This window comes from Habropoda laboriosa, unplaced genomic scaffold (assembly GCF_001263275.1).
Source record: "Habropoda laboriosa isolate 0110345459 unplaced genomic scaffold, ASM126327v1 scaffold14, whole genome shotgun sequence".
Taxonomy (NCBI): Eukaryota; Metazoa; Arthropoda; class Insecta; order Hymenoptera; family Apidae; genus Habropoda; species Habropoda laboriosa.
In genome coordinates, this window is record NW_017100137.1 from 465059 (window position 1) to 481679 (window position 16621).

At 32.3% G+C, this 16621-nt stretch overlaps 2 protein-coding genes across 2 annotated transcripts in view; one reads left to right on the forward strand and one right to left on the reverse strand.

The window, feature by feature from the left end:
- The window catches only part of LOC108579592 (transmembrane protein 70 homolog, mitochondrial), a 1544-nt gene extending 1307 nt beyond the window's left edge, over positions 1-237 (reverse strand). The window contains exon 1 of the mRNA XM_017943177.1: positions 214-237. The gene's annotated coding sequence lies outside the window, so the exon portion shown is untranslated. The remainder of the gene's footprint in view (positions 1-213) is intronic.
- A 936-nt stretch (positions 238-1173) lies between these two features.
- Positions 1174-13369, forward strand: LOC108579218 (centrosome-associated protein 350-like). The gene is made up of 11 exons (XM_017942699.1): positions 1174-1275; positions 1869-3602; positions 3689-3956; positions 4033-4466; positions 4535-4758; positions 4843-6270; positions 6661-6824; positions 7153-7343; positions 7419-11463; positions 12453-12535; positions 12619-13369. The coding sequence occupies exons 1-11, from the start codon at positions 1174-1176 to the stop codon at positions 13342-13344; spliced, it is 9399 nt and encodes a 3132-aa protein (XP_017798188.1). The 3' UTR covers positions 13345-13369.
- The last annotated feature ends 3252 nt before the right edge of the window (positions 13370-16621 follow it).

Genomic DNA, 16621 nt, shown 5'->3' on the forward strand with positions numbered 1-16621 from the left:
TTATTTAATTAAAAATTTTTTAAATTTAATTTTGTATTTTTTGCAATAATTATTAACACTTGCTTCTAATATTTTCATTGTAATTACTGTTTGGAATTTAACTTATATGTACACTTTTTTAAATTTTTTAACATAAATATTCGTTAAAAGAAAAAAACTCGAAATTATTTTTTCGATTAATTCACGTGCATATATTTTGTGTTCACCGCTCACTTCATGCTCTCCAAGATCGATGTTGCCAGGACTGACAGAATTGCAGAAATTTAAGACGTTCAAAGAAGAGCGACTAATATGTGTCTGTTTAATATTACGAACGGTTGCCGCTTTTTTCATTTGACGTTACTCTTGTAATATTTCACGTTATAAACAGAAATTTCATGTAATACCTAGTGGATCATTAATGAAAGTTACGTTTTTCATATCATTAGTATGTACATTGCGTGTACAAATAACTGTGTTATCGATCATTTACATTTTGTCGTTGCCATGTTTTCAATTTTGTGCAAGTAGCAAATCGCAAAGTACCACGTGATTATCGTTTACAAATGACCGTTGTGATGAGTTATTGTGTTCGAAATTATGAAAATGTGAATGATGTATGGTACATGGAAGCCCTGTTTTTTTATAGGCGATTGGAAACGTATATGTAATTCTTCGTTAAACGTTTAAAAATTGATTTTATAAAACATATTTATAAAAAATGGCGTCCTAAATTAGGTTATAAATACGTTGAAACTTGCCTAACGTTTTTTCGTAAATTCATCGTTTTACCTACGTCAGATTGTAATTGTATTAAATATTCTAATGTAAGTTTTTCTATAATTGAGCTTATAGTTTAATTACATAACTTCATCATTATTTTCAAGTGTTATACGTTCAAAATACAAATTGTTTAATTTATTTCATAAAATACGCTAACAATTAAATTTATTTCACTTCAATAATAAGAAATAAAAAAGTTTATAATAATTGAAGATATTTACATTCGTATAATAGTAATTACAAGCAATTATTTATTGTTAAAATCACAATTTTTAAATAATTTTTTAAATACATATGTTTAGTCCTGATAAATTATATTTGTAGATTGACATTTATTATCCATATTCACAAGCATGGACAAGGTTGTAGTAATTACATATAAATCCATTACTATACAACAATTATAGAAATATGAAAAGCAGTTCCAAGAAGGAAGATATTAATGTGAAAAAGAAATATGTCTTTTTTTCTGATCCTGATATTGTTGTTCAACGTGCTGAAACATCTGCAGCGGTAAGTTAATTTTATTAGTTTTACTTTGTATTTTGTACTATTACTTTTTTGTTCATATGGGACCAGACCTGTGGTTGGATAAACGAATGGTCAGTTAATGGAAAAGTATATGTCAAATATGATTTATAGCTTGTCATTAAAATAAACTATATATATATAATGTTTATTATTTACGTATAAAATATAGATATAATATGTAATAACATTATATGTTCATGTGAACTAACTGTGATCAAAATACAGTTAAGAAATTATAATGTCATTACACTGCAGTGTATTCATTCTTATCTAAAAATATCTTTTGCTAAAAAAAAGTCTGAAAAATGTTAGATTAAAGTTTCCTTTATGGTAAATACTATGAACCATGAATGAGCTGTGTAACATGGATTGTGTCAATTGTTTTCTTGTTGGGCCTCCCTACAAAAATGTGGATCATTAAAGCAGAAATTGATTAAAGTGGATCCAGATGATAGGGAATCTACTGTAACATGATTATACAAATGAAAAGCATTATAATTTACATTATTAAATTATAATCTAATATATAATTTCAGGCAGCTCAAGTTAAGCAAGATATTGAATATCAACAACAGCAAGATTATATTGCCAAGCAAATATCTAAAGACCAATCATCTCATTTGTCAGTTGAATTGGACTTGAAAGGTTTAGAAAATTTATTATCATATCATGCTGTTCAGTCATACCCTTTCACATTTATAAGTGCTGTAAAGCGAAAACTTGCTTTAGATGATGGTTCTGAAATCTGTAGAAAGACACATGAACCAAATAATAAAAATGCAGCTGAATCTGTAATGGTATTAAAATCTGATAGTATTCAGAATTTACATGAGGTCGTACAAAAAATGGATTTTATAAGACCTTTAAAAGTTCCAGACTTGAAAATTTCTGCAAAGAAATTAGATTTCTCTAATAGAGAAAATTGTGCATCAAAAGAATTAATATCACCAAAATTTGAAACACCTTCAAAGGAGCTAATTCATGAAAGAGTAGATAAACCAATAAAAAGTTTTGAGCGAGTTCAAAGAAGACTAGATTTTTCAACATCAGATGTATCATCAACTATTAACAGTGAAATAGAGCCACTGAAGGTGCCAAATATTTCTATATCTTCAAATTTATCAAAGAAGAAAGAATATGTTAGAGAAAATTCTAGAGAAAAGGAAAACAGGTCTAAGAGAATTAGAAAAGATGATTCTTTATTCTCTAAACAGGATGAGATAACACAATTCTTTTCTAAAAGATCTAGGAGTCCCAGACATGTTTCTAGGAAAGATTTTTCTAATAATGTTAGTGAAAATGTATTAACTGGAAAATTAAAAAATGATAGATTGCCATTTCATATGCCAAGGGAAAGTGATTTTGTTCCATCAAAACCAAAAACAAAAAATTTTGCAACATCAACTACTAAAAAAGTTAGAGATAAAAGGCATAGATCTATTAATACTAGATCGTTAAAATCAAGAGATACCTCTTTAGAATCTAAGAATAGATCTTATAGTAATGAATCACTTTGGGAACAATGTACGAAAATACCAGACAAAGTTACAGTCAGAGAGTCTAGGAATATGTTCGAAAATTTTGATTATAGATATAAAGATGATTTATATATGTTAAAGCAAGTGGATCATCAGAAACATGTATTTTCATCAGAGAATAGGCAAATTAGACAGCATAAGATGACATGTCAATCTCAAGGAAAAACAGGAAGTCCACTGTTTAAGGAACAAAGTAAGAGGTCTGAAAAAGTAAAACCTTCAACAAGTAAAATGGATAACAAAATGTACATAATGAACTCCAAGGAGTCTGAAGGTGTAGAAAGTGTAACAGATTCGAATGTAAGTGTAAGAACTCATAGTCCAAGTACTATTTCCACACAGCAAATAAAAAACAAAGATTCTGAAAAAGTTGTACAAAGTATTAATGTAGGTAAATCAAATAAAACGACTGAAGATTCAAAATATACAGATGATTCTTTAACACAGTGCACTAGCGTGAACACAAAAAAAGAAGAAGAATCATTTACACAGAGTATTGCTACTACAGTTAAGCAAACGAGTAATAGCAATGAATCGAATTTAAATGATAGTGTATTGTCAAATGCATTATTAGATCCAAGAAAAATTTCATTCAGAGATGAAAATCGTTCCCAACAAGAGGAATTTTGTGATTTAATAACACCAGATATGAATCTTATGCCTCGATCTAGACGAAAAAGGCAATTTATACAAAACAGTAATATAGAAGCTGATTCTAAGTGTTCAAAGCATATAGGTAAAACTGATTTAGAACAAGAAAGCATTCCATTGGTAAGTGCATACACAATATGTATAAATATACATATTCTTCTTATTTAGTTTATAATTATGCTACAAAGATGCTTTTATAATTTTAGTTACATCCAACTGCCTTACATATGCAATTTCAAGCTGAATTGCATCTTCTTGATTCTTTTAATGAATCATTGAGACAGGTCATGGAAGTTGAACAATGTTTATACAATGTTAAACAAGATCAAGAAAAAGAGTTACCATTACAGCATAGTCAGTCAAGTGATCCAGTAAAATCGCATTTTTCTAAAGCGGTAGATGAAAGAAGCATTGATGATGTAGAACACTGCAATGAGACAAGTAAATTGCACAAACTTGTTAGTACTGATAAAGGTGAGGAATTAACATACTTTTTGTTATGGTGTATGAGAAACATCAATTACTAAATGAAATACTAATATTGATACAGCATTTTCAAATCACACAGTACATCATACTACAAGTCAAACTATGGCAAATGAGTTTGATAATCTAAATAAAATAACTAAACCAGCAGTTAAGGCTGTAGAAGTACAAACTCAAACAGTGAATGATATGGCAACACAAACGGATATACGTTCAACTCGACGAAATATACAGAGTAGATGTTCAGAAATATGTGGAATACCGTATGAACGAGGATTCGTTGGCGATAGTGAAGTCCCACATCTCTCTTTAGATTCTGTGGAACAATTTGAAGATTTAGATCAAATAGAAGAAATATCGTTGCCCAGTAAATTAAGAACAATGTCGGAAATAAGTTTACACGAAACCACGTCATCTATACGAACAGAAACTGGTACTGAGATCAGCATTTCTACTCGGGATGTAACTTGTTCTTTCAATAAATATTTAGATCTAGAGGTAAGTGTTGGAAATTCAAATTTCTCCATAGAAAATGAATTGATATTAAATATATCGTGTATTTATAGATTGCACAGTTAATACAGGATGAGAAAGAGAGAAACGATAAAATCGAGATGTTATTTAAATCTCGTGAAAAGACGTTAAATGATCGAACTAAAAAATTAGTGAAATTAGAGGAGCAGAAACGAGCATTAAGGGATACTGGCCAAGATAGTCGTGTTAGCTCTGTGAAAAAGAAGCAAAGAGCTTTGTTGTTAAAGTTACAACAAGAAAAAGATGAAATGAATAGGTATTGTATTTCTTCGTATGTAAAAATATTTTATTTCTTTTTCACATAAATATTTCCCTTTCATAATCAATTTTCTGTTGTTAGATTGAAAGAACTTCACAAAATTGCAAGTCAAGAACGCAAGCTTATGTTGCAAAAGCAAAGAAATATGTTCAACCCTCAAATGTCTACTAAAAATATTTTAACAAAACTAAAAAGAAGCGCGGATAGTCAATCCCCACGAAGATTATCTGGTCCGATGAAGGGTTACGATATAAGAAGTAACAGTTCTATGAGTTCTTTAGTCGATTCTGATAAATCTCAGCATGATCGATCTCAAACAGACGCGCGTATGCAAATGTCAGAAAACGAGTTGCACTTCTCGAAAACTGATCTGCCGAAAAGTAATAAATTTACGAATTTCGTCGAGGAACCTAATGCTGCGTTTTTACGGTTCGACAAATCTAACGAAGCTATGCAGGGTAATATACCCCAAGAAAAGTGTCCTTATAAAACGCAGAAAGATGGAATTAAATCCAAGTATGAGATAAAGTCGAGAAAATTCGAGGAAAAGATGCCTAGAACAGACGTTATAAGACTGAAGTCACATCAACACTCGGTTGATCCAAAATTAATATCGAATCATTCCATGAGCATTCCTGGGAAAAATCTTTTCGAGAAAGAAAAGTCTCCCAACATATCTGAATTATTGCAACAAAATTTAAATAAATCTATCTCTGAACTGGCTAAATCAGAGTCCGATACCGTGGTGGAAGAATTGTCGAAAAAGTCAAAACCCTCTCAGGTAATTGATAATCATTTTCAGAGTATTGTATCACCAAGAGAATCTTTGAAACCTACTGCCATGAATAGCGAAATCGTGTCCGAAGAAGTAAGTTCCGCCAGTCAAGACACCGTGTCAAAAACGTCCATATCGTCTCAGGTCTCTGAGGATATTTTACAAACACATTCAAAAAGTTCTAAAAGAAACAGCAAGTCAATTCCGACTGATATGTCTAAAAAGACTCAATACAGTTCCGAATCCAAGTCAAATTTCAAACGTAGAAGCTTGAAGTGTCAGAAAAGTAAATCATCGTCCAGTATACTTACAGAGAATATATTACGCTCCAAATCTAACTCTCAAATGTCGGAAGAGTTTATCAAGCATCATAATAAACGAACAAAAATGGAAAAGGAGTTAATTCAACTCGACAAGAACGACGAGAATGCGCTTATGGACAAGCACCCGAAAGACAAGAATTTAAAATTACTGACAGACAGAATAGACGATTACGACAGCAAAGAAAACGTGTTGTGTCAGAAGATGTCGGACAAAAATGTGGAGGCCTACGAGAATTCCTTTCGCAGTTCGGACAAAAACGCGCACAACTTCGACAACGCGCCCATGAAACCTCAAATTAGTAATTTCGCCATTTCTCATCACAGTTCCGGAGAAAGTGACATAAATTACTCGAAATCCGTGGTCGTCAGGTCGCAGGATCATAATTTGAAAACATCCAAAAAGCTCGAACAGTAAGTACACAGTGTTTCTTTGAGTTAATGTAAATCTATTTATACATTTCACTGTTATGATTTTGAGAGGCGTTTCTGATATAACGTTCGAGCTGAATTAATAAACTTGCGAATCACTAGAGACACGTGTAACAGGTCTAATAATAGACCACGTATTCACACCATGAAGTGAAGCATTGTAAAAATAGATTTGGTGCACCGGCGATGTGCATTCTGCTGTTATTGCAGTATTCCACTCTGGCAAAGAACATTCGGCTCCATTCTTGTGATTAGACAATCTTTTCCATATTATTCCAAACTTCTTTGGGATTTTCACTTTAACTCACTTTTAATTAATTGAATTACTATGGAAAGTGCATTTGTGTTACCGGATGTGATTACGTTTTTCAGAATTCTGAACGCACGTGAAGCTGCGCTCACTTCGCGCAAAAATTGTGTGGAAGAATGGATGGCTTGGCATGCAAAATTAAGAACGGAAGAAGATCGTGTTGCACGAATGGAACAAGCTGCACTGAAACTTGTGACAGCAACGTCCAACGTTTTCTCTCAACAAGGTAATTTTAATGTAGTATATCTTCAGACACACAACTTCTTATTTTATTTAAACATATGACAAGTTTTTTATAAGAGTTTTTTGCTATTTTTAAAAAAGTAAAATAACTAACATTATAGTATATCACGTTTAATTTATCTAAGTGAAATAAGTCAAGAATAATTTATATAAGTAATATATGAAGCATATGAGCAAATATTTCTTCTATAAATGAAAAGATATTGATAGTGCATGCTATATGTATATATCACTCAATAATGTATATTATTGAATTTAATTTAATATTTGAATCATATAAATTACATAAAACTGACTCTGATAACTATCAGAGAAGAGCGTGTATCATTTTATAGACACCACTGTTTCATCCGACACGAGCGACATTGAAGGAAGAATAGAGTTGCTAACAGAGAAATTAGCCGAGAGGCGAATAGAGATGTCACGGTTGAAGAGGGAAGCCAGAAAGCAGACGAAGCAGAAACTTCGGGCTTTGGAAGCGAATTTGTTGAATCAAATTAAGGTAAACAATTCATTAGTCTTTTAGTGACATGTTTTAAGTATTACACGTGCTGAATAACTTCTTGTTTATGAACAGAAATATGATACGACTATTTATGAAATGCGCAAGAAATTGGAGTTGAAAAAGGGAGCTTCTAGAGACAGTGATAAATTAGCGATAGAATCAAGATCGTTGGCAGACTTTAAAGTACCTGAGATTCCCTTGAAGAAAATACAAGATATATTTAAGAATAGCGATTTATTGAGATCCAGGTCAGAATCCGATTTATTCACCACGAGAAGATTACTGGTAAAGGATCCCACGATGCATATTAATTTATTACGAGGCGAAACCGTCGAAGCTGAGTATGATAAAAATCATTTAGAGAGAATGATCAAGTCTTCTAGAAGCGTAAGAACTTCGGAGCAATTGAGCTCCGCAAAAATGAGCACGGTTAATCGCAGTGCTCAGTCTGTTTTCGACGAGAGTATATCGGAACAGATTGAAGTCGATAAAATTGGTTCTGCCTCGATGTCATCAGTTTCAGATGAAATACGCTCTGAGAAGAATCTTCCTTATGGAACTAGACACTACATCGATGAGATACAAAGCAGACAAAGTCTATCCGAAGCAAAGAAAAGTAGCATCTCTGGAGATGTTAAAACCGAAATCAGCGCATCGAAATCTGAAACAGAGATACTCACACAATCGGAAACTAACCGTTCTAAAAATGAAATTACCATTCAGTCGGATTTGAAGGAATACAAATCTGATTTTGACACGTTCTCCGAACAGTCTCGAACTAGAACCATTTCGTCGCAATCTGGAGGTAATGAGGCTAAACGTATCGAGTACTCGCATATTTCTTCGAGAGGATCCAACGATGCTCAAAGTTCCGGTGAGGAAATCAACACTGAATCTGCCAACGTGACTGACTTTTCTAAAAAAGTGGACTTCTTACGTTTGAATAATCAGAACTTAAATGAGGATATAAGCTCGTTGGAAAATGAGCTGAAAATACTATCAGAGATGATGATGACGCGTTTTAATAAAAAGCCAAACGAAGAGACAAAGTATGAGTTACAAAATAAGGAGAAAAGTACGTCGAAAGATATATCAGAGATACTTTCAAAAACGGAGAAGGACGATGAAGTTTATGAGGTGGAGATTATGGAAGAGGATAAGGGCAAAGATGCTGTATCAAATCAAAAGGACACCGATTCTGACGTTTCGCAGTATTTGACGAACGATATAAAGTTAAAATCACTCAGTAACCTTAATAACAATAAGAGTATAACGGAAGGAGTTGACAATGTTATGTCCGCTATAATACAACAAAATAAAGTGTCTCTTTCGAATAGTCAAGAAATTGATTATAAGGCAAGAAGCAAGGAAATTTTGAACGAAATCGAGAAATCCATAATATCAGAACACATTAAGGTTATTGAGAATGATCCAAGTCGTTCTCAAGTGATGATCGAGAATAACAATTTAAGTCTGTATGAGAAAAATGAAAAAATATCGAATGGAACTTCTGCAGGAACTAATATTAGATCGTTATCTGAAATTCACACAAAAACGATACAGGATAAGGAAAGCATAAGCACCGAGGGATCTGAAATCTTATATTCTCCCGAAGAAAATGTCGAAGAAAATTATGCTGATTCACATAATTTTGAAAGTCATAATTCATTAGAGTCAAGTAAAGGTACTTTGATACCATCAGAAAAATCTAACTTACTTGAAAAAGATGATAAATCTTCGAATCAGTATACAGATATTGATCACAGTTCGATAATAAACGATGTACTTATTGCACAAACTCACTCAGAGAAGAGTGACGTAACTTCTAAACAATTTTCGCACAGTGTTGCAAAGCAGGCGATAATTACAGAATACGTTAATAAAATATTGAAACAGCAAATTTCTCCGCATTCGTCGAGTTCAATTAAAACAATTGAGAGTTTCAAAGAATTAACAGATTGTGCAAAAGAAGCAGAAAATGATAAATTCCAAGGTATAAATGATGCGTGTCCGACTTCAATAGCACAGGACTTTGAATTGCTGTCGAATAAATCCAGAGAGTTCAACGATAATAACACACTTGATCATGCTGTAAGCATTAACAGAAAAGAAATTAGTAAAGATGAGAGTCAGGTACAAGAAGCTTTTGTGAATGAAACTACTTTCAATAAAGACGACTGGACCATATCGGATTCGTTTGATATTCAACAAGATGTTGCTAATTCTGCATTAGAGAAATCACCAATTCAGAATTCTAAGTTATTCAATGATGACTCAAGCATATTCCTACATACAAAAGATATATCTCATTCAGATGACTCTAAAGATGAAATTCTTAGAAGAAACACGATTGATGATGTGGGTGATGCATCTCTATTTATTCCAAAATGTGAATCCACAAATATCGATATTCGTGGAACGAAATTTGATGAAACAGTATCAGATTCTCGTATTGAAAAGACTGATGAAAAAATTGAGGATATATTGGATATAATAGCTAGAGACAATGACAAAGAACAGAACGAGGAAGAAAATATACACAGTATAGAAAGTGATGAATTCCAAAGGGCTATTTATGATTCTGTAACTAAAATATTGGATAAAGTTGAAAAAAGTATCGAGGACAGTTCAATCAGAGAAAAAATCGAAATCCACTCAGATGTTATAGGGAATAAGAACGAAATAAAAACAGTAGAAGCATTAGATGAAGAAAGAAAATCAGTTTCAAGTAGCCTTAATTTACAAGATAAATCAGTAGAAGAAAATGAAGTGAAACTGGATGAAGCTGGTAAAGAAACTGTTTCCCTGAACATCGGTAGCGATAAGAATATCAATGAAGATAAAACAACTAATAAAGTTCATACTGAATCTGTTATAGACGTAGATGTACATGTCGAGGTTAAAGATGATGAGGATACGTGTCACAGTGAAACGAAATCTCGAGAAATTGTTATAACAGAGTTAGAACCGGGAAGTGTAGAAAGCGAGAGTTTATCAGAGCTTGAGATTGACGTTAAAATAGAATTAGCAGAGGAGGAACCCATAGATGCAAATAAAGGCAAGGACACAGTGGAGACACAAGAAGAGGACGTAACTGAAGAGCAAATATGTTTGGAGCCCCTAATAGAACAAGATAGTTCGGATGGCGAACAACTTGACAATTTAGTCGAAGTGACTGAAAGTAGATTGGACATCATAGAAAAGGAAGTTAAGCGTTCTATAGATTCTGTTACTGAACCAGAATCGATATCACACGATAAAACAGATACTCAAGCAATCGAAGTTCGAGAAAGTGAAGCACAGAGCCAAGAAAATGCAACACATTCTATGATTGTAAATGACGTTAAGACAGCAGAAAATACTGAACTAGTGGCATCCAATGTATCGCCACATGTAGTGAATAAAACATTTGATATTTTGAAGGATCCTGAATATGAAGATATCTCGGAAGAAAGTCTTGAAGTCTCTGAAATCTTTGATAAAATTGAACTTCAGAAATCTACTACCGTACAAAAGTCATCTTATGTACCAGAAAGATACGAAGCGATACAGAAGTCGGAAGAGGTGCTGAAGATACTCGATGAAATTACGCAAAAATCTTTGACAAGTTCCGATATTAATACAAATAAATTTCAAGACAATAAGCACTTTTCTGAAGATAGAGAAAAGTCACAAACAGAACTTTCTAATAAAGATAGCATTGTATTTTCAAATGTTGATGCTCATTTTGTGGAAGATATTAATAAGAAAAATGAACAGCTACTGGTAGATAATTTAGAAGATGAACAATGTAAGGCAATAGTACCAGAAGGAGAACATCAATTAATAGAAACGATAATTAGTTCAAATGCAACCGAAGAAAGAGAGAAGCAGGAACAGGATGTGTTATCTGAGTCAAGCGAAGACAGAGATACGCCAAAAGGAGTATCGGAAATTGAGATGGATTCTCCCAGAGATCCTAATGATTCGAGATTGGACCTTGATGCATTAAACGATGATTTGCTGAGCAATGCTAATGTGGATAATCAAAGCGTAGATTCGAAGAACACATTCCATGCTACACCCATTGTTGCAACATCTGAAAAGGATATAGAGGTCATGATAGACAAGTTGAAAGGTATAATTTTTATTTGCGTGTAATCTTAATTTTTAAGTCATTATAAAGTTAAGATTATGTAATGTGTGAGTTTGCTATAATTCTACTTGAATTTTATTAAAAATGCGCTTTTACACATTTACTCTATAATTGGATGGTATGTCTTTTATATTTTTTAAATAGTTTTTTCTTTTTTTCAAACAGAACTTTTCATATTTAATATGTGTATAAATTTAAAATCATGTTAAAATTGTCATTGAGTTTTAAATTGTATTGCTACTGAATGAATATATGTGTATGTAGTGGATAAATATTTTTAGAGTATGAATCTTATTATTAGATGCAGCTGATTAAGTTTGAGTTAGTTTCAACATCATTTGTATAATTGTAACTATAAAGGATAATATACTCCCGCATATTGCGTACATTACAGAGACACTGATTCTGATTTTTATATTGGCTGTGTATTCCTGTGCAAAGCATTGCCTCGTATAGCCATGTATTGTTTATTTTCAGAATAGCAAAGTCCAGATAATAATTACTTAAAGGTAATACAACACGAAACTTTGAATAAAACAAACATTGACTTGTTCTTTTTATACAAATCAGTGTTGCATGAGTGCTTTATTTGTAATTATTGATTTCAATATGCACAAGGAAAGCCTGTAAATATTGTGCAACGTAACGATATAAAACATTGTATCTCCTGTTTTCTTTGAACATTTTTATAAGGAAATTACTCTTGTACACATACACACAAACATACAAGCAAACACACACGTACACAAACACACATGGAATGTCTAATTTTATCACAGCTTTATCCTGTTTTTACTAATGCATCAGAGCATTTTTTTTATCCATACCTGGATGTTTTTTTTTAACTATCAAAGCACCTAATTGAAGTGAAATGTGAACTCGTAATGTAAAGATTCGTGTTGCTTTTCCTGGACAACTTATCTGTTAAACTTTTCACAAATTTATATTATTTCTAATTTTTATTTGCATAGCATCATTGGAGCAACCTGGCGTCGAAGTTGCAGATTGGGAAGCGAAACTGCTTCGCATTGAACAACTACAGATCGAGTTAGAGGTAAAAATGAATTTTTGTTATTCCATTATATCTTTTAACATAAGGGCTGTTTTTTTTTAAATATACACATTTTATCATGATAGATTAAGAAATTGGAGGCAGAAGAGGTATCTTACTACGTTAGAGAAATACCTAACAAACCACCGCCTCCTTACACACCACCCGGTGGTGGTGCTAGAATTTCAACATCTCTTGGGTCACCTTCTCCCCCTCCAGCCGTAATTCCTTCGAACATAGAAGAATTGACGGCGTTCACCGAAAAAGCCACGGCGATAATATTTAAAGCCAAAGAGGCTGGAGAAGACATTATGAGCTTGGAAGCTCCTCCCGAAATCTGCGAATTAACCAAAGAGAACGACGAGACTGTGAAGAAGGACAGAAGAATCTACAACACATTCCTCTTTGATCTGTGCAAAGAAACGATCGCAGAGGTTTATCAGGCCGAATATGAGAAGCCAGGTCCTAGTTGGACAAAGCCAAACGTGAAAACAAAACCTATAATGAAAGTCCCTAGAAATATAGAAGAGCTTAACGCCTATGTGAATAAAGAAGTGGCCACGTTGTTCGGCTTTAAGACGAGATTACAACGGGAAAACATGGTAATGCGTTGGAGTAGAAAACGAAGAGACAGGGTCGATGAATTGTTAGCTAGGGAAGCCCAAGCTGAGGAAGATGAATGGACGAAATTCCATCACGATGAACTTGCAGTAAAGAACGGTCTTACTGTAACTATATTGGATACTCTGCTAATGGAGACTGTGAACGTAGTTAAAGTGGCGTACGCGAAGAAAAGAAAAGTAATGGTTTAGTTCTTTTTTTTTCCTTTTTTTACAACTAACGACTGAGATATACATAAATTACAAGACAATCGTTTTATCACAAAAGACGGATATATTTTTATTTTGAAATTCTGTAAATTGGTCCGAACTGCCATATTTTTATTCAGTTTACCGAGTAATTAATTTTTATCTATTCGCGCCCTGTATATGATCTATAGGCTGGTTCCTATTTATTTCTTTGATAAATCGTTTGCTCTTTAATAGCGAGAAAACCTAAATGAATACTTCGCCGTAATAGAATTCAAATGGTGTAGCGAGTTCATTTTATGAACTTTAATAATCGTAAAGAATATATATAACTTGTCGCTATCAACGTATAGAATTCGATAATCAAACATCATAGGTTCGTTTTGTTATAGTTAATAATTATTAAAGCATGTAGCATATAAGTATACTGCAATTTATATTCACATATATTGGGATATAATAGCATACTTAATATAAGAATACCGTTAATATTTACTCGTAAGGAGAATACATAGTTATTGGTTTGGTAACTCCGAGCGTTTTGTTCGAGTAGTTCTGCTAATAATGTTGTCGATTTGTTGCGGGGATAACCAAAGATTTCCAACCCTACAATGATACATACCATCCAGGCCAAGGTATTCAATTGGCTATTCTTAAGGTGTCTTGCGTTTAAGGTATCAATCTTTCTTTTCTAAGTTCAAATGACAAAACACCTCCTTTAATAGTGGATGATCCACTTTTCCACACTGAATTTAAGTAGCCTACAATTCAACGTAAGGTCATGAATCAACCATCTTGCGTTCTATCGCACCAAATTTGGTTACTTTACCTCGGATTTTGCTGTCTCCAACTCCACTATCTTCCTCTTTAACTCTTCGATCTTTATTGCAAATGCTAAAGAACGTACCTTTATGTTTCTCGCATGACAATTTATCGCTGCGATCTTATACTTAAAACTGATTACAAGTTCTAAGTAACAACGATGCTGGCCCAAATACGGTTTCCGCTAATAACATTCTTGGTTTAACTTGATTTGTTCGAGTAATGTTTCCAAGTAATATTGTTTTATACATATTGTTTTTAATAACATGTTCCTTACTTGATTTTTCTTTTTTTTATATTTTATTATAAGTATGTAGATGTTAAGTTTATTTTCGTACCGACACTTATGTAATAAGTAGAATTAATAATTGCAACTTAAGTGTAACGTTTTAATTGAGATTACTCGAACAAGTGTTTAACGAATATTCGAACAAAACGCTCTCATGGTTATTGCGTATACCTATAATAGTTGCGTTATAGAAGTCTACGGCTGTGGAATGTAGATAGTATGTTCTCACTGGGTCGTATCGGACTTCGTAGAATTATGCTCAACTATGTATAATAAAATTAACAAAATTTCAACCAAAAGACTGATACTTTGGGGCCATCTCGATCCAAATTGAAAATAAAAAGAAACATTTTAAGGAGATACGTAATTACACGTATAGCAGGTAGTTAAATGTTGGTCATGAATTGGCGTTGAAAAAAGCTCTCCTAGTTGGTTAATTTGCAACGAAGAGATAGCTTCGCGTTTTCAGTGTAGCCCCTTTATTACATAAGAACGAATTATACAAATGTAAAAAAAAAAGAAGAAATGAATATTACATTTGCGTTATCATCTGCAACGTGTTAATGAACTGATAATTCAGTTACACGTATCTTAGTCTGTTGGCAATATGTCGCACTTAAGTTTACGTTTGCGGTTGTGATGTTGATCTAAATACCCACGAAACGATACAAGTGACATGTTTTAATAATCGTATGAAAGTACAGAAGTGATAGAGTGAATGGAACATTAGCTTTAATTGTCACGAATTGTCAGTTTTCAATGCTGTGACGAGTTCAAGTGTTTAACCGATCTATCGCACGTCTTTTCAAGAGATCGTAGACTCTGGTCTTTTAATATGTGAACCTTCGAAACTTTTGTGTGTTTTAAAAATGTACATAGCAATAATAAGGTTCAAACGTTTAGAGTGCTAGGCTTTTTCTATGTAGAAAGTTCTACCAATCTGTAATAACTGTCGTCATTAATAGTTTTTTTTTTTTTTAAGTCTTTCGTCTGTTATGAAGGAGATGCGACTTTCTTTTAATTTCCGTGTTGTCCAGGTCCCATTTTTTGTTCGCGGCCAGCTCGGAAACCTGAGACTGCTTGCACCCGTAGTTGTTATACATAGATATTGTTCACGTACGTAGTGTTGAATATGTACTTAACTAAGGTATAATATATTTTATAATAAATTTTTTGAAAAATTTACAATGATTCTCTTAGTATTTGAATAAAAGGAAAAGGACATATTAAATAAAGAAGAATTCATAAATAATGAGTAACGCAAAGAAGAGTTTGTTTTACAGAAAATAAGTATTATTGTGTAATTTAGCATACTTTATTTTTTTATGTTTATATTGGTAGTATCTTTAATGAGTAAAATATGTTATTTAAGAACGAAAAGGTGGTGGAAGAAAAAATCATAGAAAAGAGAGATAAAGAGACAAAAATATGATGAGGGTTTATACAATGCAAAATAATGTTAATTATAGAACTAATATATAATTCGTAATTTTTGCTTAATTTTCTTATCACCATGTAATAAAACATACTAATTACAAGGTTTAATAAATTGTTTATTAGTATTAATAAATTATAACATTTTCTCTTGTTTTGAAATCATTTTTCTTGTTTTTCAAAGTATAATCTAAAAATTGTACAATCATATTTTAATATAAAAATTGAGTTCCTAATTCCTAAGTGCACAACATTTGTCATGATTTATGTATATTTTTTCACTAACATCATTTGATTATCATCATAATACTATTTAGGCAAATCTGTTCAGGTTAATGTAATTCATGTATGACATTGATAAGTTTTTCAGTTTATCATTCAGACTTTGAATGATAATCATTTACAGTCAGTGTTCTCTTATTGCACTAATAATTCGCACATAAATATTACATGTTACTTCACATATTAAATTATAATTACTGGATTTAAAAATTTATCGTAATTAAACTGTTAAACAAATTATCCGAATAAATATATTAAATCAGTGATATAATTTAAATATTTTGTAATAGAGGAAATTTATCTAATTTCAAAGTTCAAAATTACATAAACGAAGGTGATAAAGTAAAGAAAAAATAGACCTATAGTTCCAGGAGCAAGTAACAATCCTAGTCTTGATAAATACGTGAGTTTTACAGAAATTATTGTTATAAAATAAATAATATATTGCTTTTT

What these genes read in the sequence shown, in the direction of transcription:
- LOC108579218 (XM_017942699.1), top strand. Translation starts at nt 1,174, where the DNA reads ATGAAAAGCAGTTCCAAGAAGGAAGATATTAATGTGAAAAAGAAATAT. An exon ending in GTGCTGAAACATCTGCAGCG is followed by an intron (nt 1,276 to 1,868) that starts GTAAGTTAATTT and finishes TATCAACAACAG; the next exon opens with CAAGATTATATTGCCAAGCA. An exon ending in AACAAGAAAGCATTCCATTG is followed by an intron (nt 3,603 to 3,688) that starts GTAAGTGCATAC and finishes TTATAATTTTAG; the next exon opens with TTACATCCAACTGCCTTACA.